Raw genomic sequence first — 25,994 nt, 5'->3', positions numbered from 1 at the left:
TAACATTTTACAAGAGGAAATAAATTGGGATTTTACCTTTAAAATGTGAGTGCATACATCATACATGGCTGCTTGTGCATGTGTATTTTTCTGAAATAGGAAAGAATAATCCAATTGGTAGTAAATGAACCCAAACATAACAATAATATGCAATACTTATGTGCAAACAATAATGATGCTGTTGAAAATAATCTAAATAAATGTTGACATGACACACACGTTTATAAACCTGTTGAGAAATCAGCACGTAATTATTTTATTTAAATTTGATTGCATAGGCTAAAATGGGGGTATTGCCCCCTCCAACATGGCCTCCGCTTTAGCACATCACAGGTATTTGCAGGCCGCATTCGAAGTCTCTTTCAGTTTGGCTGCGGTCTACAAATGCAAGCCACAGACATGTATCACGTGGAAAGTCAGCTGGTATCCAATCGCCTCAACCAGGAAGAGATTACAAGTTCCACTTAGTTGCCATGCAAAAAAACGTATATTTGTTAGATCACATGTTTTATTTGCCACGTATTGCCTTTTAAGTGATAAAATGTTTGGTGGAGACGACGAAGATAGAGATTTCTTGTCACCCGCAGGCGGGTAAGTGGGGTTTCTTTTCTCGACGACGAAGTATGTGTTAGCATAGGAGTCATCTACCTAGCATAATACTCCCTTGCCATTGTCAGTGATGGATAGGTATGTACATCATTTTTGTGGTCAGTTTGCCAAACATATAGATTATTACTTACTTTTAATACTTCCCAGTTTAGGAGGTTATTTACTTGCTTCCATTTGATGGTTGATGAAAGAAGCATTCAAAAGTTGTAACATTATTCAACTGTCAATTTCATTTTAATAATCTATAATGTCCATCCCCATTTAATGGATTTTGATTACTACGTGATTTTTCTTTCATGGTACTAGTGTATTTTATTTTTTACGACATGCAGTGTTATACATATTTTTTATTGTTGTGATCTTATGCTTAAAAACAGGGAAAGGAACCATGAATATGTAGTACTATGTATTTATTTCCATGGAATTTTCGAAACACATTTAGACCTTAATTATTGTAAAGTGTGGTGTCAACGTGCACATAGATATTAATAACTCAATAATCCAATTAAATAAATTCTAACAGGTCTGTGAAAAAAAATATGAATTTATATTGCAATCATGTTTTATTTGGAATAAAGTATAGATTTGCCCAAATCTTGTCTAATATAGGCCTTTAACTGTTCAGCCGCCGCACCTTCCTCTTTATGATGCGCCAAATGTTGTCTATAGGTAAAAGGTAGTGATGATGGGTTTGGCAACACTGATGCGTAAGGAGCATTCATCAAGTTCATAGATCAACCCAAATGCATTGCTTTAGGGTAGTTACGTGACCCAAAATGGCAATCACTCCAGCAGGGGTCAATCCAGTGTTGCAATGTGTTGAAATACTACGTATATTTTGAATAAAATTATTCGACTTTGGACTGTCCACCTCATTGTGTTGACATTTTTATTAGATAAAAATTTGTGGAGCTTTTTAGAAATCTGCTTCCTATTTTGTCTTAACATTTCATCTGCTCATAGGGCCAAGTTGGCATCCTTGTTTGGGATTGACGAAAACAACAGTCAAGGGAATGAATCCTTTCATTATATAGCACCAAAACAGCCAAGAAAGAACTCAAACCCAGGTCAGTCCTTTTCAAGGGAAAAGCAGATATCATATACGTAATGTGACTGGCCTACTTCAATTTTTATCTCATCGTATTTTTCAGTTTCAGTCATCCAGACAACAGCACCATCACCTGGAACCTTTGAAGTGTTGATTGCCACGGCAGTCCAAGCCTTTCGATAGTAATATTTTGATTTTAAATGTCTAACGATGAATTGCAGTTTGTTTGAATTATGACTTGTGGATTCGTTTTGCCATATACACTTTGTTTGAATGCTCAAAGAGATTCACTTTATTATCTTAAGGGAATGTCTTAAAACGATTGCATGCCTTTTATACAGTATAAATGGACAGTATGTGAAGCAGGGAAAGCTGGGGGCAGCCATATTGGGAAACCACACAAGTAAAGAGGTAGGGACTGTGGACTTGATGATTTTTGGCTACAGTATACATTACAATATTTGTGCATATGGAATAAGAGAGTTGTTCTCTTGTGACATTTTTTCTCAATCACGCTCTTTTTCTGTGTAGTACAAGCTGCTTTTGTACTTGAGCCAGCAGAAACCAGTGACTTCTGCCAAGATTCACATTGATTTCATATTCACGGTGAGTTTCGAAAACGATTACAAATGTGTTTTTCTTCACTTTCTGAAGCAAATAATTTTTCTTCTAGACTTTTACAGTGTAATGAAGCCCATAAAATTAGATTCACAGCTGCTTACTTTTTTTTTGCAGGTGCAACCAAACAATTATTGTACATTTTACGATGACCAAAGGCAGAATTGGTCTCTTATGTTTGAATCCGAGAAATCAGCATCTGATTTCTGTAAAGAAGTGAGTAAAAAAGCTCATTCTGTATTCAAATTATTTCTTGCATGGTCAAATGATGTGAGGTCTACCTTATCATTTCCGCTATGATAGTCATAGTGTACAAATATTTAAAGAAAAATACTATAGTAGTACTTGGGTGTTTTAAGTATTTTCCTATCAGTGTGTATATATTCTTTGCGTTAGGTGTGTTTGGCAAAGGCAAACACCTGCAATGGGTTAGATGTAGTGCTAACTCAAGATCTAAGTCTGGGAGAAGGCCAAGCTGTCCAACATGGCGACTCTTTGGAGGTGGCGTATAAAGGCTGGCTCTTGCAGAACCACACTATTGGAGAGGTAACATAGAAATACTAATAAACAGAAATCTATTTGCTTTATTGGTGGCAATCCATGTTCAAATTTTTCATTTCAGATGTTTGACTCCAACCAAAAAAAAGACAAGTTGTTACGTGTAAAAATTGGAGCCGGAAAAGTCATTCAAGTGAGAATTTTGTGTGTATATTTCTACAATATTTATTCCTGTTTTAAATGCTGTCGTTCTGTGAGCAGGGTTGGGAGAAAGGCATGCTGGGGATGAAGAAATTTGGCTGTCGACTCATTGTTGTCCCCCCAAACCTTGCCTATGGATCTAAAGGTGTCCCCGAATGCATTCCAGCTAACAGCACCCTTATTTTTTCAGCAGCGCTAAAACGAGTGAGTGTCTTGAAATATTGAAATCAATCAATTTGCCACATAATAAGTTACTTTGTCAACCTTTTTTTAATGATCTTTTCTGACATATAATTATTAATTTAAGTTTGAACAAAGATGTCACCTGGATAAGTCAAGTTTATCTTGTCTAAGAAAAAAATTTCAGTTGTTTCTGTGCTTTAGGTGAAATTCTCCAAAGAGTCTGGCTCTGATCAGACCAGTTCCAGAGATTCTGGTGGTACGCTTTCCTCTGCTCCTAGTCTTGAGAATTTGACACAAGAGCCAGTAGTGCAAACAGGGTGAGTCTTAAATAAGTAATAGGAGTATTTGTGGAAAAATGTCATTGTTTTTTTTGTCTTGTTTTTTCCTCTAAGGGAGACAACTCAACGTGCAAAATCAAATTCAATCAATGAACAGGTAACAGCAAGTCATCTTGATGGTTGTTTTCTAATGAACCCATTTTAACCAAAGTTATCATTTTTAATAGATTTTTTTCCAAGACACTTTTCAGACATTTGCCAAAATGGGGAAACCTTTTATACCAATTACAGCCTGTCCTCAAATGAGGACCGTGGGTGAAAATGGGCGAATGCAACATGAGCACATCAACACATTTTGTTAAAACATTTCTAAAAAAAAATTTTCTCCAAATTTAGACTGCAGATGTTACAAAAGCCAAGCTGATTTCTCGTATGGCAAAGATGGGCCAGCCCTTGTTACCTTTCCTAACAAGCCAGCCTGACTCTAGTGACTCGGAGTTTGAGGTGACTGCATCTAGCTCTAAATTGCTCATTTTCCATCATTGTGGCAAGAAAAAAAAAATCCAAAAATTAATAATGCAGTAAATTTCCAATAATATATATTGTATATTGTTTACCTTTTTCCAGCAGGATTCCAACACGAGTCGAGGCAAGGATACGTCTGCTGCGCCATCTCCTGTGCAGATCACTTCGGCTGCCCCCGTTCAAGGACATGGTGAACTTTTATTTACAGTACAAGTTTTTCCATCCCGTCTTCCAGCATCTTAAATAATCCAATTCGATTTCCATGTGAAAATATGAGCAGAATGACAAGTTAGATGGCAACCATTTGGTGTCTTTTTGTTTCACATTAAATAGTGAATGTGTGGTTTTCTTGCAACATTGGATATTTGTGTTAATTGGCATTTTATTTGGTTTGTGTTGTTTCTCGTAGTGCTTCCACACCCATGCCCCGCTTTTCCGTCCAACGTGCTTCCCAGCATTACCAATTTTGCCGCACAGCCTAGTTTGCTAGGCAACATGCATCCTTTTCAGGTGAGATTTTTTGCATTTTGTCATCAGTACATTTTTACTCCGAGTAAATAAGAGATTTTGTATTCTGTTCATTCTTCATTTTGTTGTTTGAAAGCCTTACTCCTATACGCAGACCTCTGTTCCGACTCAGCTCCAGTCCGTTGGCCAGGTTCATCCCGCACGTGTTCCTTTCATTGGTACCACATGAAAACTCAGTGAATGCAGAAAAATCATTTAAAGTCACAATGTTTATTCGGGTATTCTAAGTGGAGAAAACCTCCTTCGTCCAGGCACCAATGACGTGACTTCCTTATTGATGATCGAGGCCAGACAGCAAAACACGGAAATCCGCTTAGCAGTCGGAAAAGTAGCTGACAGAGTCGATCAACTTGCATCTAAGGTATAAAATCCAAGGATATGGGCCATCTGGCTTTAACACAAATGTTACCTACTTGTGGTGTTTTTTTTTTTATTAGGTAGATGATCTTCAAAGGCAGGGAACGGCCCCCTTGAGTCTGTCTGGTATATCAATGGAGTCCTCCATGGTCATGCAAAACCTTCTAAGAATCATCCAGGTATAGCCCACCTTGTATGATCATAAAAATTGTACAGAACTATCAAAAATATTGAGACAAATATCACACCTGAAGTGCCTTTCTCGCAGCTGACATTGTGATTTTCCTTTTTATTATTAGGAAAATGAATGCTTAAAGAAGGAAATGTTTGAGAAAAGCTCTCGTATTGAGGAGCAAAACTTTAAAATCAATGAACTCTTAAACCAAAACCATGGGTAAGTTGTCATAGTTTTGAATGCTTCCATTTATAAGCACTTGGATGAAGCTGATTTAAATATCTCTTGTAGGTATTTGGAACAGAGAGACACATTGTTGGAAAAGAGTAACGACTCAAAGTTCTCAAATGTACAGAGTCAGGCCAGACTACTCCAGGCTGAAAAAGACAAGGTTGGTATTGCTGTTTGTTCTTTGGTTTTACAGTGTGGAGGTACTTTTACATTGTGAAACATGTGTGGTGAAAATGCCTCAAAACCTTAGATGTAGAATTAGCATATTAAAAAAATCATTTCTCATTGTACCTATTGCGTTTCTACTAGATGCAGTTGAATGAAGCACTGGCCTCCACCACAGCCCAGTTATCTGAAGTCAAACTAGAGTTTTTGGCTCATCAACAGAAGTTTCTGGAGCTGCAGACTGAACTGAGCGCCAGGCAGCTCGACTGTGAACGCCACTCTCAACACATCTCTGAGCTGGAATCACAGCTTGAAGGTTGGTTAAGCCTAGTAGGCCTATTAATACGACAGGAATAAGGTATTGGGAAGGCTATTGCAAACAGACGATAAAATCACTGATTTAACATTACTGTCAACATGTGCTTGTTTGTGTTAGAGTTTAAGAAAATATCAGAAAGAGTCCAGGCTCAATATGGTGCAGAGCGGCTAAAATGCAAGGAGATGGAATTAAAGCTGGAAAATATGACGGAGGAAGTCAATGACCTGAAGACGATTCAAGATAATCTAAAACAAGTAAGCTTTGTTTATTTACTCGGTGCCTACTGTTAGTGTGTACACTTTGGGTGAGACTTAAAGTAACTTTTGATACACTATCATGAAAATATATACACTAGGGAAGGTAATACAAAGTAGGAGAAAATGAGTCCTAATACATCATAGCATGTGACGGCAGAAGAGGTATGGATATTATTTTTTAATCATAAGTAACTTTGTACTTGTTACCTTTGCTAATTTTTTTCCAGAGGTGTCAACACCATGTAGAGGTAGAGGAAAGTTGGAAGGTCAAGTACAAGCAGGCTTTAGAGTCAATTAGAGAAAAACATTTGAGGGAGATGGCCGAGTTTAAAAAGGAGAGAAATAATCTGTTAAAGGAGCAACGGGAAAAGGCAAGTTTGTTACAGTGTAACACACAAGAGCAAGTACTTTTTACTTCGTTTTTTTTTTAAACAGTTAACATTGGAACAACTCTACTTAAGGCTCATATACCAATATGTATGCTCTTAAGGAGCGACTCATTCAAGCTCTGTATAGAACCAACGATGAAAAAATCCTTTGCCAAATCTGTTTGTGACCCATCACGTTGTGCCCCATGTTAATCTTGGATTGAATTGATTTTACTGATGCACATTTTTCCTTCATGGCCTGTACATGAAAGGATTCACAGAGCTCCACTGTGATAGCGTCTTTGGAGAGACGGGTGGCTGGTCTTCAGAAGAAACTGAATGAGCAGGAAAGTTCAGCATATACAGCAACAGAGGTAAATAGTAGTCTTTTTTTTTTTTCACTCAACTTATTATTTGCGCTCATTGACATTCCTGTTGTATTTGTCCGTTCATTAAGAATTAATGTTGACACAAACAACCTAAAAAGACCTTTTTGACTTGACTGTAGGTGAAGCGTGTCATGAATGCTGTTTTTCATTCTCTACGGGGAGAGTTTGATCTCAATGAAAATTACACTGGCCAAACTGTGCTCCGTATACTTATGAATACGATTAAGGTAAGTACAGAATAAATGCAGTTCAATTGTAGGATTTGTTGATTCATTTTGGGTAAATTAGAAAATTCTATACGACACATTTTCTGGTCTTAATGTCATTTTCTCTCTAAGTAATAATGGTGCAACTGTGTCATTTGCTAACTTGGATTGTCCAACTTTATACTGGAATTTTAAAATAAAAAGCCCTTTATTTGATCTTTCCATGAATTTTGACTCATTGTGTCTCCAGAATGAAACTTTAAATCATCTACATGGAAAAGACTCTCTTACAACAAGTGAGAAAGAAGAGTTATCCGATCAAGAAGAGGAAGAAGAACAAAAAGAAGATTTGGAACAAAAAGAGGAGAAGGTAAACAACACGGTCCTCGTCAGTGAAGAAAATGCAGTCAGCAAACGGATGGAGGACGGCGACCATCACAGAAGTCAAGACCCAATTCATCAAGATGAAGCTGAAATGCGCGAGCAGTTACCTGATTCGAAGGAACAATTTGCTTCAGATGTGGCAAAATTTGCACCAATGACAGGATTAGAATGTCATGAAAAGCAGGAGAAGGCAGTAAATGACGCAAGTGGGACAGCAAATGCAAAGGCTGGACCTCATCAAAGTGTTTTAATTGAGGGTGAAGAGGAGCAGAGTTCTGTTTTTTTAACAAAATCAGGAGACATTGATCCAGACTCTCAGGAATGTGTTGGACCCCCAGTCAAACCACCCCCACCACCAAATGAACTTCAGTTTAGCAAGGGTGAAAATAAACGGTAGGTGCTCCTTTTCATTTAGGGGCATTGTTACATGTATTTCTTGCGATGGATTATCAATTTATCATTTGGAAGTTCATAACCCAACTGTTTTTTTTATTTTCTTGTCTTAGTCTGACTGGAGAATTGCCCACAGAAAACGGGGAGTCCATTTCTCAGGTAGCTCCTCTTTTGCAAGAAGAAGAAGAGGAAGATGAGTTGGTGAGAAAGGGAGCTATATAAATCGTTAATCAAGTTTGTCCTTAATATATTTCCAATTGGACTTTTTTTGTATTCATGTGTCAAATAGGTAAATCTGTTTTTATTTTCAAAACGAGATTTTTTTTTTTTCAGAGCCTGAAGGGGCGTCCACCACCAGATCCATTGTTGGACAACAACAACAATAGTGAAGATGATGATCCTGTTTGGCGGAGTTGAAATACATTGAATACTAAAGTTCAGCACATTAGAGACTATGTCAGCCTCTACAAATTATGTCAATGTGACTTCTAAAATGATGAAATCTAGACTGTGACAGCCCAAGGACACTGGAAAAGTACATATAAATATTAAGATTTGGGTTAGCTTAATGATAAATGACAATTATTTTGTATAACTACATTTTTTTCTTGAGGGAAATATGTTCAAAAGATTTGAAAAGCTTCCAACCCCTGTTCCAATACTCGCTTATTGTCTTATATATGTTACATTTTAAACATTTTCCACTATTTTCCCTATAACCTTTACAACTCATGTCTTAAATTGTGGAAGTAAAAAATAATCAAATGAGATTACACACAAGGTTTTCTAATGAAACCAAAGTTAGACTTTTATTTTAACTTTCTATAACCGTGGACCCCCACAACCCACCACCACCATATAAATCTGATTGAATGAGTAAGAATGAGTTTAAATTTGAAAAGCTTCCAACCCCTGTTCCAATACTCGCTTATTGTCTTATATATGTTACATTTTAAACATTTTCCACTATTTTCCCTATAACCTTTACAACTCATGTCTTAAATTGTGGAAGTAAAAAATAATCAAATGAGATTACACACAAGGTTTTCTAATGAAACCAAAGTTAGACTTTTATTTTAACTTTCTATAACCGTGGACCCCCACAACCCACCACCACCATATAAATCTGATTGAATGAGTAAGAATGAGTTTAAATTATTTTGAAAAGAGCCACTTTATTTGTACTCTCCCTTGTAATGATATTTTAAACAATTGATTCAAACAGGTTGTATGGCAGAATATTGGGGAAAGTTTTTAAATTATGTTCTCATGAAATCAAAACAAAATCTTGGTTTTTGAGGTGGTGTGAAAACGTCAATGTATTTCTGGTATGTTGTTGTGCTGCACAATGTCTTTTTCTGATCTATTCCTGTTGTCGTACATTTCAAAACAACATGAATTTTACACTTGTACCATGGGGAACAATCTAGAGAATACTTTTACATAATTTTGCTATGATTATATGAACGTACACAATAAAGATCTTAGACAAAACCCTTTTCATGTTTTAGTCTTGACAATTGGTAAATTTTCCAATTAAATATGAAACCTGCCTCTACCAAAATGGCGAAGGCGCTGACGTACCGCCGCAACGGGCTAACCCGGTAAAGGCGTCTCTACATCCGGGTTTTCATAAACGTCATAGATGCAGGAAATAAACTGAACACTCAAGTATTTATTTTTCCTCATCCCTCATTTTTAAATACAAACTTTTTGAAACCCCGTAAAGATTTGCAAAAAGGACATAATTTCAGTGCTTTAAAATGGCTGCCTGATAAGGTTGCTGACCCTGACTCCGCATCTTGCGCTAATTTTCTGCCGCGGTGCTTTATGGGTAAAAGTCAAATGACATCCCATATTACCAAACGTCGCTGTCAACTTGGGCTCAACGTTCGTATGTAAAAGTTGGTCTAATTTTCATTTGTATACACCGATTTCAACTGCGGTGGATCTCTGTGTGTCCACAATGAGTGGCATGCGAACCATCTTGACCTCGACCGGTCTGGTTGCAATTGTTGGGATCGGCTATGGGATGTGGTCGATTATTGTTCCCGGCGAAGAAAGGCGAAAGGAAATAATCAAGGTGATTCATATCCACGATGTCATATTTGTCTTTTTGGGTACTACAGTGACCTCGTGTTGACATAAGGTGGACATTAAATTTGTGTCACATAGCTCACAATATTAATAGTAAGTTTTTCAGGTTTCCAATCCAGTTAAATTTACTTTGACGTCTGCAACCGTCAATGGCAATAAGTGCCCTATGAAAGGTTAATAGTTCAGCACTCCAATAATGCACCAGGTTGTTTATCTAAAATAATTCTACCATGATCACAAATCAGATATTTCCTGATATTGGGAGAGTGCATCAATGTAAAAAAAATGTTAATCACTGTTTGAAAAGGTGTTTTTTTTTTTGTCCTCAGAATTTGCCAGAGTCAAATCCTGTGAGAATGGAAGAGACAAGAAAACGAAATATTCTTATAATGCAGACACTCAAGGAGGCCGCAGAAACCGATGAGAACATTGCCAGAGGGATCGGACGCTCCACTAGATAGACTGAAACAATTTTCTGACTAGTTGCAGATTTATTTGACATCTAGAGTAACAGTTATGCATTCAAGAAAATGGATGCTTGATTGTGATACCAATGTTGAATGTGGTATATTCCACCATTACATCAGAATTCTACACCCAAAGGTGTGTGTTCACTTGCTATTCAGATTCTTTACCTTTTTAGTTTAAAGAAAAGTGATATCTTCTTTAAAAACAAACTCATAACTGGTGTCCACATGTGATGGCAATAGAAATCTAATTCATGCGAACTGTCAAGGTTGGCAGTACATCTAATCCTTGTGCAGTTAAGATGTGCTTTAAAACCGAAAATGGTGGGTGTAAATATATTGAATAAAAGGACATTAAATAAAACGTTGACGACAAAATATTGACCAGTTATTACCTGAACCCTGCGTTACAAGGTACTTTAGCTCCACCAGGGGCGGCAGAGAGCGGTGGAGTTGATTTACAAAGTACACGACGAAGATGAAGAAAACAGAAGAAGAAGCATTTGAAGAGTAATACATTGCTGCACGATACGATACAGCCAACAAATTATCTACAAAATAATGTAAGGATTTTAGCTTTGAATGGTTCCTTGGTTTTCTTTCATAGGTTTTCAATTTTATATTCCAAGGTGGTTTGCTTTAGCATTTTATTGTATTGTGGAGGTGGTAATTATCCTAGTTACGTTTGGAGCGAGGCCTTCACATGCTTTGTTGGAGTGCATGTTTGGTCAAATGTTGGCCTACCAAGCTAAAATGTTCATTTAAATGTTTTACGTCAATGCTGTCCTAATGTCGTCTTCGCCTCCCAATGATGAAAATTCTCTGTGCTTTCACACAGTTACATGTTTTTTTTTAAAATATGTTATTGCACCCACACGAACGACATTTATCAATCGTGCGTCCGTTAAGGTAGCAGCAATTTTCACTGGTCTTATATTTTGTCCAAATTTAAGTCACTGAGTCCTCCATTGTAAGATAGGGGGATATAAAATGGTGTAAATGCAAAATAAAAATCACAATTAAGTATAACATACGAAACAATTGATCTAGTTCAGTTGTCAGTAATATAGAAAATGCCAATATAATATCGGTATTAGTATCATAGTAATAGTTGTGTTCACACTTGTACATACTGTAGGTGCAAATGTATAAAAGTTCACATATTGATTGCTTTTTTTCTGCAGAATGCCTAAATCAAAGGAAGTGCTTAGCTCCTCATCTGGGAGTGACTCTAATAGTGATGTGGAAACCAAGGTTTGTTTTTCAATTGGAATATTTTGTTGCTCATTATTTCTTTTTTCAATTATAAATCCCAGCACACTGCACAATGTACAATAATACAAACGTGTCCAAATGATTGTTGGCACTGGAAAATAAATATATTTGATGGTTCTAGGCTAAGAGAAAGAAGGCCGCTCCAGCAGAGAAACCAGCTAAGAAACCAAAGACGGAGAGTGGCAAGGCTGGCGGGTCTTCCAAAGGCGACAGTAACACTGAAGACAACATGTTCCAAGTGAGTGCATTCACAAGTTGCATACATAGATAATAAATTCAATTTGACTTTTCTTCATTTTGAAAACTTCAACAGTGAGTATCAATGGATTAAACTGCACTTTCAACATTTGTGTTTTGTCAGATTTTTGCCTCCCACCCCTTTTTTTGGATATTGATTCATTTTCCAGGACTTGTTTTTGAAGCTAGTGTAGACATACTGCTTTGGTGGATTGTAACAACATTGAATATATTTGGGACATTGTGCATGTTTTTTTTTTTTTACAGATCGGAAGGATGAGGTATGTCTCTGTCCGGGAGTTCAAAGGTAAAGTTCTGGTCGACATCAGAGAGTACTGGACTAATACAGATGGCGAAATGAAGCCTGGGAAGAAAGGTATAAACTCATTTAACTCACTTATCTACTCAAAGTATGACACTTTTTTTAGCTTTATGCAAAACACCGTAAGGACCCTGACAAAAAAAGAAATGCTTGTTAATTTACCTAAATTTAATAGTTCGAAATAACCTTTAAAATGCTGCTTTTTATTGTTGCAGGTATCGCTCTGAATCCAGAACAATGGAACCAACTGAAGGACCACATTTCAGAAATTGACGAAGCCATAAAGAGAATATGAGCAATTCTTGTTGAAAACTTTGGCTTTGGTTTTTGTAAAAATCCTCTGATTCTTTTGTAACTAACTTTAATGTTATGTTTAAGGTGTCACGGTTTAGTACTGTTGCTGGTCTTCTTTTTAATTTCTTTTTCATGTCAAGTGTATTGAACTGTGTACCTTTTTTGAGCAGTGTAGTAAAGTGAGAGCTAATGAGGATGACCTTTCATGTTGTGGCATATTTAGTAGTAAAACAAAGAGTGAATTGTTATTAAAAGTTTTGAAAAATATTTTTATTTGGTTATCCAATTGCTTTGGCCAATATCAGGTCTCTGAAAAATGAACGTTTTGACCAGTTTGTGTAAACAGAAGAAAAAAGTTAATGACTTCTTAACAAACAAAATGGAGATTAGTGACACACACTAAAAAGGAAAGTATAAGCGAGGAAACATTTTGGGGATGCAGTAGGTTTATTTGGTTTTGGTGTCATGTCACCTTTAAATCTTCAGAGGTCGCTGTTGAGTCATTCTTATCCTGGATGCTTTTTTTTTGTCAGTCCTCTCTTCAACTCAATTCATTTGATTCCAAATGTTAGGGTTTTTTTTTGTTTTTAGAAATGACCAATCAATTTTGCTTTCACACTGAGTAAAAAATAGTTTTTAATTGACACAATTATACACGTTTGTCAAAAATGACTCCTCCTTCTGCTATTGATTAATGAAAGTTTCACGTCTGTAGCTGTCAGGATGAAATTCTATGACTTTTAAGATGAAAACGTCAGAGCTTTAAGGTGCTACCAAAAGCAGACCAATTTTGGAAATCAAAGCTTCACTTACAAATCCAACGCCTCTCAAAGAGATCTGGTTCCGGAACCCGGGTCATCCAGCGAGGCCAGCCCCGTGTTTTTGAGATGGAACCTCTCAACCTCACACATAAGTTCAAGCTCTTTTTCTGCCATAAAAGTGACATGCCAAGTCGCTCATGCCAGCCTTTACAACCGGGAATATCTTTTCACAAATGCATTTATTTTCTCACACACATACTTCAATATCTAGAACAAAAATGGTCATTATTATTAAAACAGTGACATAGTCTTTACCCGAGAAGAGGCCTGTCATTTTCTCTTGACTTATTCTCTTAACCATCCGTGCACAAACGTGCGGGGGTGCAAGAATTTTGAAGCGTTGTGCAAACAGGGTGAACAAACGAAGCAAGGGAAGCAACATGAAGACGACAGAAGCAGAGATTAATTTGGTGTTTGACAACTGGCGATGGATGCCACTGTGGCGTTGATGATGTGCTGACAAGTTCTTCCTTTAAGTTTGCTTGGTGATGACAGATTTGCCTGGTTTAGATCTTTCCTGGGATGCAAGAGAAGTTTGCAAAAGAGAAATTCTCAGCCTACTGTTAGTGCTCTATCCAACGTGCAAAAAAAGAACAATTTCCATTGTTATACACAAATTCTGCCGTGCAAACTGACGCGACGGTGATTTTTTTTGTGCTGTAGTGAGTCTAGTAATTCACCGAGAGAATCAACCTGACACTTTTTGCATTTAAATCCCTAGGAAAAACAAATAAAGGAATAAAAAAAAGAAAGAATCAACGTCCAATATACACACATTCTGCCACATTTCCCAGAAAGTGTTATATAGAGCATTCTGGGAAAACAGAATGCCTCTGAGTAAAGTTCACATCATCTTGATGCCTGCTGCGAAGAAAAGCGTGCTGGTAACTGTTTGAATAGAATTGACTATTTACTGGTCCTGTCAAGAAAGTACGAGGCGACATTGTTGACATTTCCCAGGCGCTTGCTGTTGTGTGCACTTTCCAACAGGCACTCACACAACAATGTCAGACTGAAAACCACATGCCTTTTAACGCTCTGCTCTATTTATTAAGCCTGCCAGCCACCTGTCCGACCGACGCGGCTACGAGCGAGAAACCACAAATGCAAAGCGAAGGCGGGTCAAATCTTGAATTGCTTATTTGTATGGAAGGCTAGTGTAACAGTTATATCAGTCAAAATTGCAGGATCAATGATATGGCTGCAAAAAAGTGAGTGTGCTATAGCATAATAGCTTAAATCAAAAGAAAGGACGTCCAATTAAGCAGGTGTTGTGACTGCCAAGTTAAACAGTTAAACAGGATGAGGATGTGCGTGTGCATGTTTTAACGCTAATTAGTGGGAAGGCTCAAGACTTGTTTCTTTTTGTTGTGGTCTAAAAACATTGGTTCAGGAACAACAAATATGAGAGCGACCGTTTTTTTTTTGCAGACATTTTGGATTTCAATTTAGAAGACATGAAGAATTAATTTGTGACAGTTTTGTTTTTATGGCCCAGAATGATTCGTATTGTTGCAAATGAGTTTGAAATAATTAAATGGTCTCGTAGTGTGAATGGTGTCCTGCTGTGGACTGTGTCCAGTTGCTTTGCGGGGTTGTAAATGACACCACTTGATAATGTTAATGAGAAAGCATGTTGATTTATATTGTGAACGTTATTGATTTTAGTTAAAGTGGCTCCAATCATTCCTCTAAAGGCTGTAAAAAGTTCCCTTTGAGAGCCTGGCCAAATGACATTCCGGTTGTCAAAGTAACAAGTCAATAGGAAACAGCGAACATACTGAGTAAATCGTGCTGTTTCCATGGTAACTGTTGGTGTGACTGCGACTCTTGACTAGAAATGATGTTCAAACGGACTGCATGGTCATCCTCTTTCAAAGGTATGAAATCTTTGAAATTGTCAAGAACAACAACATTGATGTCCAATTTTAATTGCCCTAAGTGTAATGAAAATTGTTGTGCTAGATGTAAAAACTGCATTAAATTGCTTCAAGGCCATTGAATGTAATTGTGGCGGACTTTGTAATATTGGACAATTTCGTACCATATTCCAAAGAATTGCTATCGTATTAGACTGTATCGTATTCTCATTAAATTGGTCAATGGTTAGTCAATCTGTTACTATAAGGGACTTGCAGTCTGTACACACAGTGGCCTATGAATTGTATTTTTTCAGAATATTTTGTGTGTGTCTTCACACACATTTTTAGAGGCTTTCATCTGGCCTAGTGCACCACGACACCCCACAACAATTGATATCGTCCGTTACCCCACGAAGCCATTGGAAAGTTGTTTGTCGAATGGCGATTTGGAAAGTCTCCATCTGGCCGTCGTGTGTTTGTCGGAATGACGTCAAAAGTATTTTATCAGATAGAATGCTCACACTCTTCATTGCCAAGCTGCCAATCTGAAACCACTGGAATGCATTCCCTTTCAGCGATGGAAGAAATAGCTTCCTTCCTTCTTTACTTTATACTTCCTCTCATTAGTTTGTGTTCACTTTACTGCGGCACAATCTGTTGCTTGCAGCGGTTTGTCACATTCAAATCTCTTCATATGTACACAAACATTTTACATTTATATTATTTAATATTCTCATGTGGGAGTTAGTAATGTCCTTTCCACAAATAAAGTTGGGTTTGACACCAATTAAAACAGAATGAAATTATTTTCAAATCATCTTCAATTTACAAGATATATTTGATAAATATGTGGGGATAAAAGAAAGAGTTAAAGAATGTTCATCAGCCATCTTTTTGAAACAAACCACAGGTGAACTAATGATGCCTCCTGATTGGGGGCAGCTGGGTGCCGTGATTGGGTCAAAAAAAAACAGTTTGTCAGAATTGTTCAGTCATTCACAAGCAAAGATTGGGTGAAAGTCATGTCTTTGTATGAAGTTGTGTCAGGAAAACAGTCAAACTGGATAAAGATTATGTTCCCCTGCATCCAATTTTAAGGAATTTCATCATGTACAGTCCATAAAATCAAAAAGTTTAAAGAATCTGGAGAAAACACTGCAGGTAAGTGGCAAAGCAAACGTCCTAATTCAGTTTTCTGGGTCATAACTATTGGATTTTGATTAGATTTTTTTGATTGATTTTAGATTTTTGAACTTATCTGAGAAAGACAAGACTAAACTACATTCTGCATGTATTCCAAAAGTATGGCTTTGTAATAAAAACATTTAAAAAGCGTAGATAGGAAAAACTGGTCTGTGTCTTGTTGAAAATGACTGTTGAACAACTAATCCTGTACAAAATAGGAAATAATAATATAATAACAAATGATTCATATCCTCTGTCCCCAAATCTATAATAACAGTAAAGGTATACCATTAGATTCAAATGTTTATTAAATGTTTTTAAAAGATGAGCTCTGCCACCAGCTCTTTTAAAAAGTCTCAATCATAACATTTTAATTGAATGCGGAATCTTTCTAAAACAATGAGCTTTTTCCATGTGAAATAATTTTCAATGTCCCAAACCTAATTTGAATGACTATCGTCAATCCAGTAAGGGCTTAGTTGGAGCATTGTGCCTCTAATTCCAAGCAAAGCCTGCAAAAGCACGATAGTCGGCTGTCTCCAAATGATTATGCAGACGGGTACATTATTGTTTTTAATGTCAATTACAGTGTTGCGACTCAGTAAGCAAAGGAAATTGCGGGCCCCGTTGTGACAACATTTACAAACCGATGTTCTTATCTACACTTCCGTTTGATATGTTGACTAACTCAGACCCCCCCAAGTGGACATGTTTATCCCTGGGGAAAGAATTTTAGGTCTCCCTTCTCACACAATCTGATTACTGGATATATACATGCACATCTTTAATTGGGCAAACAAGTGTAGCAAGTTATCTTGTACATCTCTGGCATGTGCGGTCAGGGGAAGACTATCAAAAACATTTCATTCCAACCTTACAAGTGGAATTTAGGAAGTTGATACAAGATTGTCGGCTTTGGTTTGGATGTAAATAAAGTGGCTCCAAAAGCCAGAACATTTTCGGAATTCGACCACCAATAGAAAACTGATATAATTATGCAATAGCGCAAAAACTGTGCTCATTTTGGGTGAATGTTATGCTTGTTTCCTTTCAGATTATTCTCAGAAACCCATTCTTGTCATCTCCTTATACCGCATGCAGCTTTTGGTGAGTTCAGATCTATTTTTTTAATTTTGTCAATTTATTTTACCCTTTTTTTTGGCCAAATACAACCACAAAGCGACCTTATGAAAAAATTGACAGCACAATTCAACCAAATTTAAGTAGTGCACATAATAGCATAATATATATCTACTGCATGTAATTATATACAGCCAGGAATACGAGTCGTATACAGTGTAAAATTACAAAAATGTCTTTCTATGATCAAATGGACCCTCACAAAAAGCTGTAAAAGTAAGAAAAACAAAACAAAAAAACTCCAAGTGGTGTTTTGAGACAGTTACAGTTGTCCTGAGTTAAAATACGTTTTAAAGTCAAATACTTCAACACATAAAAACCAGCTAGTTTCTAAAGAGTATTTCCCTATTAACAGCCATGATTATCTCCAGCCACAGAGATGTAAATTTGCGGCAACAGTTTTTGCTTTTGTTGTCGTGTGGCTGGCTAAGCAGCCGATAAATTGGATCTGATGGAGTCTTCTCGCAGGTGGCGGTGCTTCCTGCTGGCACACGCCTCGCTGTCGGCTCGACGTTCAATGGTAATACGGTAATTTTTCCTACAACAGAGAAATAACCCAACTTAAAATCGTAACGTGACAGATAGAATAGGAATTACCCAATTAATAATTACCTGAAAAAATAGAATGCTGTAAGCATTGCAATTCCCAGTAAGGATCCCACTATGACTCCAGTCAAAGCCGACATTCCAAGACCACCTGGTTGACAGAGGACATAAAATACCACAGCAGTTAACATCCATACAAGTTGACCCCAAATACTTTAGGGGGATATTATTTTACATGATGAATCTGAATTCTCAGCCTGCGTTATTTGTATTCCTTGCAGAGTGAAATGATGATAGTTCAAGGCTGGCATCAGCTCAAAGCTCCGGTTCAAACCAAAATAGTTGGCCACAACCTGAAATGACATGATGTGAATATTAGGAGGGCTACCAATTAAAATTTAACCGTCAAACCTTTGAATTTGTTGTTGTACCTCATACGTTCCTGCGTTAACGTCGGTCATTGCCATCAAAGAGAAATCTCCGTTTCTGTCACCGTTGCCGTCGATGGAAACCTGGCCGGCGATTCCTGTGCACCACAAAAATGAAAATAAAGGCTTTTGATTTTATTTGATTGATTTATTTCAGATAGAAGACAAATGTCAAGTGATGTCACATCCTTTAAACTGCACATTTTTATGGGGATAGCTGGGGGAATGTTTTGGCCTCCTAACGCGTTCAGGATAAACTGTAGTAACTATTTATGACCACCGGAGGGCAACAATACACCTCTTTTGTATGAGATCTGAACTTTCGAGTAATGATAGAGGCGTTAAAACAATATTGGACTTCAGTTTAAATTTGTTGGATTACAATGGATCACCCGACCAACATTTTTAGATCTACTAGCCTGAATTTCACCAAATGAAATGTTAATTAGATCAACATCTAGAAGTGATGATACCTTACCTTACCTGAATGTCATATACACAGGGCCATATTCCTCAAGGTTCAATTTACCTTCAAAGGTTCTGTTCCACATGCGTGACGTGATTTCCAATCCATTTTTCTTATTGTATCCACTTTTCATGGCCTCCTTTAAAGCAATGGCATAAAGCAGCAGCGCGTCATGGAATCCCTCTACAAACATGTTGACCTGCAAGGGCAAATGTGGGCAAATGCGGTCAAATGTGGGCAAAATGTCAATTATGATGGAGGATTAGATTTAGCATTGCTAATTGATTGTTTGGTTTTTCAGTGGGCCCCATGAGGACAAGATGATTCCTTTAATTATAGGAAGTTGTGTAAATGTTATTGCAGAGATTAGGTCCTAATTTTTCCCAACCGAGCAATCGGATATCCTGCCAAGTTTCCAGGGACCAACTTCACTTCTTTCTACCCTGCCAAGGTCTCTAACATTGAATATTTTGAAAAAAATAAAGACTCAGTTTATCAGATTAAAAGGGTACCCTGACATGGCTCTAAAGACCCTCCAGCTGGCAACAGAATGCTGTTGCACAACTGCAGACTAGTGGAAATTAAAAAATATATATCAGAGGCCACATTGTTAAACGTATTAAGGTATTTTCTACCGAGTTTTTTTTTTTTGGTCTCAAGGTTATGCCGCTTACTTTTCGCTTTTTTCTCTGATTGTTTGAGATGAAGAAGCTGTCTTGTAATGTGCTCACAGGTTTATCCAGTCTGTTGGATATGGGAGGAAACCAAAGCACCCGGAGAAAACCCACAAAGGCATGGGTAGGTCATGCAAACTCCACAGCGTCGTTTTCACAATTGTAAGGCAGTTACATTTCTCCAAATTTGAAGTACAAATGGGTTTAGCTATTTTAGGAACTAAAAAAAGAAATTTTCTTTTTAAGACTTTCTAAGATAGTCTGTGCTTGAGGTGGAATTACATTATTTTAACCTGATGCCTTCCTATAAATCAATGAATTGAAATTCAGTCCAGTAAAACCATTAAATATTTCTATTATTTGGTTTTCACAATTAGACGTGTAGTTGTTGAGGTGCATTTTTGTGTTTTGGAGAGGTCAAAGGTTTTTCTACTTGTTGGCACATAATGTGAAATGTGAACTTTGACTTACTGTCAGCCCCTATTTACATGACAAATATGAGAACTATTCAAATATACTTACACTTTCGCAGTCTTTGCAGTTGTGCAGTCCCATGCTTTCCCTGGCTGCTTTAATTTCCATCGAGAAGTTCTCAAACTCTGGTTTGACCGTGCGGAGCAGGGTGACGGTGTTCAGATAGACGTAGGCTTGCCTCGCTTCATCATCAAACTTGTCTCCTCTCCACCACGAACCGTTGCCTAAAGTGCAGTTTCACCACATCCATAAAATAAAGTACAATTGGATCAACTTGAAATGTATTTTTAAATGTGAATATCCAGAAACAGCGCTCTCTAAAGTGCGCATCATTCAAACACAACATTGCTTTTATAAGCTTTACCGTAAGAGGAAGCGTTGAAGAGTTCAATATTAAAGAACATGTGCGTTCCACTGGTCAATCGGCGTCGGTGTGCGGCCAGCATAATTTCTCGAATTTTGTTGGCGTCCATGCACAAGATCACCACTGTGAGAAAAAAAACATTTTATTGTAGGGGATAAATGTTTCAAAAACATTTATTTTCTTCATTTGGGTGGGAAAATGACCAACTTTTAGATGTATATAAATGTTCAAAAAGTAGTATTCACTTACACTAAGTGGCACAATCTTACACACTAATCTGTTAACTCGTTTTTAACACTCCAAAAAATGCAGGCAAGTTATTGGACTAGATTTAATTAAATCAATCTTCAGATGTTTGCAGAGGCGTAAAGCTGAAGATGCAGCCAGGTGGTGTCTCTACATCTGAATTTAAACCCCCCAGCGTGAAATGAACTTGAGGTGATTTTTAAAGACGCACACATGCGTGCCCATATATGGTCACACAGTTGAGTGTATGTCAGAGTGCAAACCAAGCCTGAGGTCTGAACAATACTCTGCAGACCTCTGAGACAAGATTATTGCCCTGAAGCGAAGATCTAAGGAAAGGTACAGAATAGTTTGTGCACCTTAGAAGGTCTGATGATCCACAGTGCACTTCAATATCCATAAATGGAAGACGGGAAATCGCCAGGACTTCCTTCCCCATATAGACAGCAGAAGAGAAATGTAATGGCTTTTTCACATGACAGGATTTGTCTGATTTAATGTTAGATAGTGAAGTAAATTCATGGAAAGATTGGAGCTGCAGGGCATTTGCGTAAGTGGCAAATGCAAAAAATGTCAAAGGAATGCATGCATTGAAGGTCGGCGCTTTATTTTGCTCAGGTGACTAAAAGATTGACAGGTGAGGTCAGGCAGGAGTCACTGTGAAATATGTTTGCAATTCACATGATATGCAGTGAGTCGACCTGTAACAAGACAGCGCATGAGTGTGAATTGAGAATGATTTATGGAGACGGATACCTTCAGTTGTGTGCATTTACCCGTGGTACCTAACGATGCAAAACAAAGATCACTATAACAATTATCTCCCAATTTGGCCACACACACTATTTTTGATACGTTGGTCAATGATTCTTATTGGTTTTCGGTGCTTTCCTGTCGATTTTGGGGCATTTCCGGACTGTTTCTGGGTGATTTTGTGTTACTGAACAGGAAGTGACCTGTAAATGCCCTCATGTGAAGCCAAAATAAACCAGGAATGACCTGAAAATGCCCTTTAGACAAACAAGAAGAAGCTCATGTTTATCAGCTCTGGACGTCTAACACCGTCAATGGCAACCAATGAAATAACATAAAACCAATTTTAGTGGATACATTTGCTGGCAGCCGATTGGTGGTCTAAGTGTAAGTATACTTGAATAGTTTTTTGGCAGTAACATATGAATAAACTTTTGGGATGCATACAAAGTATCGCAATATATCACCATTTCCAAATTATCGTCACACTCCTAGCGTATATTTTTTGTATGTTTATGTTAACTTATTTATTACCTATTTATTTATGTCTAAAATGTCTTTTGCTGTGTCTGTATTCTCACCCTCTTGCTACCGTGACAGTGAAATTTCCCGAATATGGGATAAATAAAGTAATCTAATCCAATCTAATAAATCTACTCCAGTTTTGCCATTTGCCTCAAGTGCAAGCTCTCCAAATGACTAGTCCCATTTAAGTATATAAGTAATTATTTGGCATACCAGTCATCAAACAAATCTTTCGCAAAGCAATTAAACGAGTCAATATATTCCTGAATAAATTGCGAATAGACAGAAAGAAGCTTTGGCATTTGACCTCCCCTGCCCCCTGGGCATTAATAAGGAAGAGTCAGACAGACTCTGGCTGGAACATTCCTCACGACTCCGTCACTTAAACACACCTCCTGAAATATGCCCCGAGTGAGTGGGACAAACTTCACCTCAGTCTTGCCAGCACTTCAGCACCTTTAATTACACCGAGTTCTCCACACACTACTCGCCCTGTTTTAGCCATTCCGTGAGCCAATGCGAGCTAGCGGCGATATTTCCAAACCTTCAGATATTCCTTTTACGAGAGTTCCAATAGGTGTTAGAAATTCGCTGAAGGCTGCCCGCGGCGTGGCGGGCCGGCAGACTGTAACTGTCAATGCTAGATGGCAACTGCCTTGTTTGCTAACGACTTGAAATCCGAACGGGAAATTGATTGGATATAAAGGACAGTTGTCCTAATTTGCTATATCGTTGGTCCTAAGACAAGGATGTGCTGTGTGTTGCTGAATTCCTCCCGGAGAGGGTACAGATATGACATTTAGGGGCGCAAAGCTTTTAAATTATTCCGCCTACGTTAGTGTTGACCGTATGACTGCTGGATAAGTTGACCGATGCATTTCCTGTTTATCGTTAGCATACGTGCAGAATGATATTGCTGTCTTTGCACGTCTAGGTAGCGCAAGATGATGTTTGAGGTTTATCGTAAAAGTATAAGTCATTGGTTTTAACGTTGCAGGAGCCAAGAGGCGGTTCTCTCAAAAGAGACCATACAGACTCCATATTGGCATTAAACATTTTCACATTTCAACATAGTAAAGTGACTTGAAAGAAATGGAAAATAACATAAGTCATCGTGCTGAAATGAAAATGCATCTACCAAGTATGATAAGCGACTCCATTCGCTGCCAATCAAAGTGGCTCTTATCATTCACTACTTTTACATATTACTTTCAGTAGTTGGACTTCCCAATAGGAAAAATCTGTTTGTTTATACATTATAGCGACAATTGTACCCCATCAAAAAGGGGTTTCCGTGTGAGTGTGATATTGCCATGTGGATGAATGAGCCAAGTGGAATCCCCAAAGAATCCTTCCAAGATTGCATGAAAGAGTCGCAGAGAAGTTTTGGGACGGTGCAGGGGAAAATGGATTTGAATCATATATTTTTAGAAGTCATTTTGCCTATGAAATATAGCTTTTCTCAAACGGAGCTCAGAACTGTCAAATATATCCTCTCCAAAATGATCAAATAGTTAACTAATAAGTTTCAATTTTGGCTGTGGCAGTTAGAATTTGGTTTTAGAGACAAGAGATACGACTTTACACATTTCTTGTCATGTGCATAGCATCCAACTAAATTAGGGAAGGGAGCAAAGAGCACCCTCTAGTTTCCCTGCTACAAATACACATTGACTCATTCAATTTCACTATCTTTTTTGGGGGGGGGACTGCGCATGCTCTTTTGCATTCACTTTATGGTTATCTGACCTGGAATGGAGAGATAAGGTACTTCTATTTTCCAGTGGGAAGAGTTGTGTCAGGCTCTGACTGGCAAACTAAGCTTTAGAAAATATACACCTTGAGATAAAACAAATGTTATATTTTTCTACCATTTAAATTTATTTTGAACTATCATGCATTTGAATACAAGGGGAGTTTGCATTTTCTGCCCGGGCCTGCGTGGGTTTTCTCCGGGTACTCCGGTTTTCTCCCACATTTCAAAAACATGCATGGTAGACTAATTGCACACTGTGAATTGCCCCGAGGTATGAGTTTGAGCGTGAATGGTTGTTTATCTCCGTGTGCCCTGCGATTGGCTGGCCACCAAGTCAGGGTCAGCTGGGATAGGCTCCAGCACCCCCCGTGACCCTAGTGACAATGAAGTGGTTCAGAAAATGGGATGAGATGGGTTATATCTATTGCAGCGTAAACCTTTAGCGATTGGGATCTAGTTTTGTAAGAAAACTTTTGATGCGACTTTATTTTTAGAAAACAAATAAGATCCATTTCTCCCATTTATTTCTGCTGCATTACCTTGAGTGTCATACATGCTTTGGATGATGTCGTCAGTGTCCAGCGGCTCTTGGAGGGATAAAGCATAGGCTTTAATTGTCAGGTCCGTCATGAGATGGTAAATCCCCTCCACCGTGAAGTAACAGTTCTGCTCCTCTTTGTCGTCCTCGTAGATGAGCACCGCTGTCTTCCAGGTGAAGTGGCCGAAGATCGCACTGAAAGTCTCAGCCATTTTCCCGTAGGACGGCGCGATGCGGGTGAGGTGGGAGTATTCGCTCTTCTTGTCGCTAAAGCCGGCGGCCAGGGCACCTGCCGAGATGACCGGAATATTCCAGTGGGAAGCCAGCCTCACCACAGGCGCCGCCTCGTACTCGCACACCGGACCCAGAATCAGGTCGGGCTTCTTCTCGCACGACTTGTCCACCAAACTAAAGACGGCCTCGTTGACGCAATCAGACTTCTCGAAGTGGACGTTGAAGCGGAGGTCGGAGTGAGGGGCTCCGCTTGTCTTCATCTTGAGCTGCGCGTAACGGATCGCCGGAGCGACCCTCGCGTAGGAAAAAAGGTAGCTGTCATTTTGGGGCAAAAATGCCATCACTCGTATCTCATCGCCCGTGTTTTGTGTCGCCACTCGTTTATACGAGATTAAAAAGAGCAACACAGCACGGAGCGAACTCACGAGTGACATGACCTGACCTGTTAAAGTCACCCCCCAAAAAAAAATTAGGCGAGAGACTCAACTGTGTGAGCGTGTTTGTGCCTATGTGTGTGTGAGTGTGTGGAACCCCCCACCCCAGCCCCCCACCAAAGGCTCCACTTGGCAGTGCCTTCCTCCCTGAAACTATAGTTTATTTATCATTGAATCTATTGGAGGAAGAAAAAAAAATCTTCAAAAATGCATGTTTTATTTTCAGTGGAATCTCCTTGAATGTGGTTCTGAAATGGTCTTCTAAAACTGTTTGCCAGCTCGGATGGTCTCAAGCAGTCGGTGGTCACCAAGCAAGCTGACTGTGGGCCTGCCTGGAGTTTTGAAGCATCTTCTTGGGTTCCGTTGTGCGTCATTGGGACGCTCCCCACCTCCTTCTTAAAGCTACAAGGCAGGGTCAAACTGCAGCCTAGTAGTGAGTATATTTGTACGACCTACACTCATATGACCCTTCCAACCAAGTCAAGTATTCATCAAAGTATGCATAACGATAGGCTGAGGCTCATTCCAAAAAATAAAAAACAATGGATGACTTGGTGAAGGGTGACTATCTTTATCAGGCTCATTCCAATGTAAAGTAACTACGTAATTGGATTCATTGGAAAAACAGATTTTTTTTCCATTTTTCTCATGTAAGGTACAAGTTAACAAAATCAATTCTAGGCCCCCTAATTTTCACCGCAGTCCACCCGACATGTCATTAATACCCATGAAACAGGCACCCTGGGCTTGAGTTTATCAGCTTTTATGTGCGTGCATATAAATGATGTCCCAAAATGGGCACATTTGCAAGCGGTTTGATTTTTTTCTGTGTTTAAACTGTTTTCTTCACAATTAGAAGTCTCAAAAATTCAACGTTTGCATGCTTTGAGCCACTGTCTTTCGTATGAAGGTCATTTTGACTAGGCCATGTTATTACAAACAGTCGACAGTTTTTACTGGCCAATAAGATGCATGTCTTTTGGTATATTTCGTAGCACAATGTGGACGCTAGTGGTTTACAGTCCAGTGCAGCTTACGTATGAACAAATATAGTTTTCTTGTGAAATTGAGTAGGTGTTGCTTGTAGTCAGATGTGCCTCATAGTACAAATATTGCAGGGTATG

At 38.3% G+C, this 25,994-nt stretch overlaps 4 protein-coding genes and 1 long non-coding RNA gene across 10 annotated transcripts; 4 read left to right on the top strand and 1 right to left on the bottom strand.

Moving 5' to 3' along the window:
* Nucleotides 1–375: 375 nt before the first annotated feature.
* On the top strand, nucleotides 376–8,621 carry LOC144196033 (FK506-binding protein 15-like). 6 transcript variants are annotated; one of them, XM_077716005.1, is made up of 27 exons: nucleotides 377–591; nucleotides 1,573–1,676; nucleotides 1,761–1,839; nucleotides 1,999–2,068; nucleotides 2,189–2,263; nucleotides 2,393–2,491; nucleotides 2,672–2,821; nucleotides 2,898–2,966; nucleotides 3,035–3,178; nucleotides 3,359–3,474; nucleotides 3,550–3,592; nucleotides 3,832–3,939; nucleotides 4,066–4,150; nucleotides 4,370–4,470; nucleotides 4,583–4,646; nucleotides 4,740–4,849; nucleotides 4,926–5,024; nucleotides 5,145–5,239; nucleotides 5,312–5,411; nucleotides 5,561–5,732; nucleotides 5,853–5,989; nucleotides 6,220–6,363; nucleotides 6,633–6,734; nucleotides 6,869–6,976; nucleotides 7,206–7,732; nucleotides 7,846–7,933; nucleotides 8,066–8,621. In XM_077716005.1, exons 1-27 carry the CDS (start codon nucleotides 542–544, stop codon nucleotides 8,147–8,149), a joined length of 3,123 nt encoding a protein of 1,040 aa, XP_077572131.1. In that variant the 5' UTR covers nucleotides 377–541; the 3' UTR covers nucleotides 8,150–8,621. The 6 variants fall into 6 exon arrangements, with proteins under 6 accessions (XP_077572133.1, XP_077572131.1, XP_077572128.1 ...); XM_077716002.1 differs by having other exon boundaries at nucleotides 4,565–4,646; XM_077716004.1 differs by having other exon boundaries at nucleotides 4,063–4,150.
* An 840-nt stretch (nucleotides 8,622–9,461) lies between these two features.
* Nucleotides 9,462–10,420, top strand: LOC144196069 (ubiquinol-cytochrome-c reductase complex assembly factor 3-like). The gene is made up of 2 exons (XM_077716061.1): nucleotides 9,462–9,815; nucleotides 10,159–10,420. Exons 1-2 carry the CDS (start codon nucleotides 9,699–9,701, stop codon nucleotides 10,288–10,290), a joined length of 249 nt encoding a protein of 82 aa, XP_077572187.1. The 5' UTR covers nucleotides 9,462–9,698; the 3' UTR covers nucleotides 10,291–10,420.
* A 289-nt stretch (nucleotides 10,421–10,709) lies between these two features.
* Nucleotides 10,710–12,691, top strand: LOC144196068 (activated RNA polymerase II transcriptional coactivator p15-like). The gene is made up of 5 exons (XM_077716060.1): nucleotides 10,710–10,859; nucleotides 11,481–11,550; nucleotides 11,693–11,809; nucleotides 12,076–12,184; nucleotides 12,346–12,691. Exons 2-5 carry the CDS (start codon nucleotides 11,482–11,484, stop codon nucleotides 12,423–12,425), a joined length of 375 nt encoding a protein of 124 aa, XP_077572186.1. The 5' UTR covers nucleotides 10,710–10,859; nucleotide 11,481; the 3' UTR covers nucleotides 12,426–12,691.
* Nucleotides 12,692–16,054: 3,363 nt separating this feature from the next.
* Nucleotides 16,055–20,227, top strand: LOC144196073 (uncharacterized). The gene is made up of 4 exons (XR_013326204.1): nucleotides 16,055–16,268; nucleotides 17,347–17,399; nucleotides 19,606–19,670; nucleotides 20,079–20,227. It is a non-coding gene; the product is annotated as an uncharacterized LOC144196073 (long non-coding RNA).
* Nucleotides 16,578–25,196, bottom strand: LOC144196043 (atrial natriuretic peptide receptor 3-like). Its single transcript, XM_077716019.1, has 8 exons — nucleotides 24,204–25,196; nucleotides 20,385–20,507; nucleotides 20,069–20,244; nucleotides 18,936–19,071; nucleotides 18,410–18,504; nucleotides 18,214–18,331; nucleotides 18,045–18,129; nucleotides 16,578–17,970 (listed from the first exon to the last, which is right to left on the bottom strand). Exons 1-8 carry the CDS (start codon nucleotides 24,868–24,870, stop codon nucleotides 17,859–17,861), a joined length of 1,512 nt encoding a protein of 503 aa, XP_077572145.1. The 5' UTR covers nucleotides 24,871–25,196; the 3' UTR covers nucleotides 16,578–17,858.
* Between the last annotated feature and the right edge of the window lie 798 nt (nucleotides 25,197–25,994).

This window comes from Stigmatopora nigra, chromosome 4 (assembly GCF_051989575.1).
Source record: "Stigmatopora nigra isolate UIUO_SnigA chromosome 4, RoL_Snig_1.1, whole genome shotgun sequence".
NCBI classification, from domain to species: domain Eukaryota; kingdom Metazoa; phylum Chordata; class Actinopteri; order Syngnathiformes; family Syngnathidae; genus Stigmatopora; species Stigmatopora nigra.
This window is presented reverse-complemented; position numbering and strand designations above follow the sequence as displayed.

Coding starts and splice junctions, on each gene's coding strand:
- LOC144196033 (XM_077716001.1), top strand. CDS start 542: ATGTTTGGTGGAGACGACGAAGATAGAGATTTCTTGTCACCCGCAGGC. Junction 3,475..3,549: donor GAGCCAGTAGTGCAAACAGG/GTGAGTCTTAAA, acceptor TTTTCCTCTAAG/GGAGACAACTCAACGTGCAA. Junction 6,735..6,868: donor CAGCATATACAGCAACAGAG/GTAAATAGTAGT, acceptor ACTTGACTGTAG/GTGAAGCGTGTCATGAATGC.
- LOC144196069 (XM_077716061.1), top strand. CDS start 9,699: ATGAGTGGCATGCGAACCATCTTGACCTCGACCGGTCTGGTTGCAATT. Junction 9,816..10,158: donor GGCGAAAGGAAATAATCAAG/GTGATTCATATC, acceptor TTTTGTCCTCAG/AATTTGCCAGAGTCAAATCC.
- LOC144196068 (XM_077716060.1), top strand. CDS start 11,482: ATGCCTAAATCAAAGGAAGTGCTTAGCTCCTCATCTGGGAGTGACTCT. Junction 11,810..12,075: donor CTGAAGACAACATGTTCCAA/GTGAGTGCATTC, acceptor TTTTTTTTACAG/ATCGGAAGGATGAGGTATGT. Junction 12,185..12,345: donor AATGAAGCCTGGGAAGAAAG/GTATAAACTCAT, acceptor TTATTGTTGCAG/GTATCGCTCTGAATCCAGAA.
- LOC144196043 (XM_077716019.1), bottom strand. CDS start 24,870: ATGTCACTCGTGAGTTCGCTCCGTGCTGTGTTGCTCTTTTTAATCTCG. Junction 20,245..20,384: donor CTTCAACGCTTCCTCTTACG/GTAAAGCTTATA, acceptor ACTGCACTTTAG/GCAACGGTTCGTGGTGGAGA. Junction 18,332..18,409: donor TTAACGCAGGAACGTATGAG/GTACAACAACAA, acceptor ATGTCATTTCAG/GTTGTGGCCAACTATTTTGG.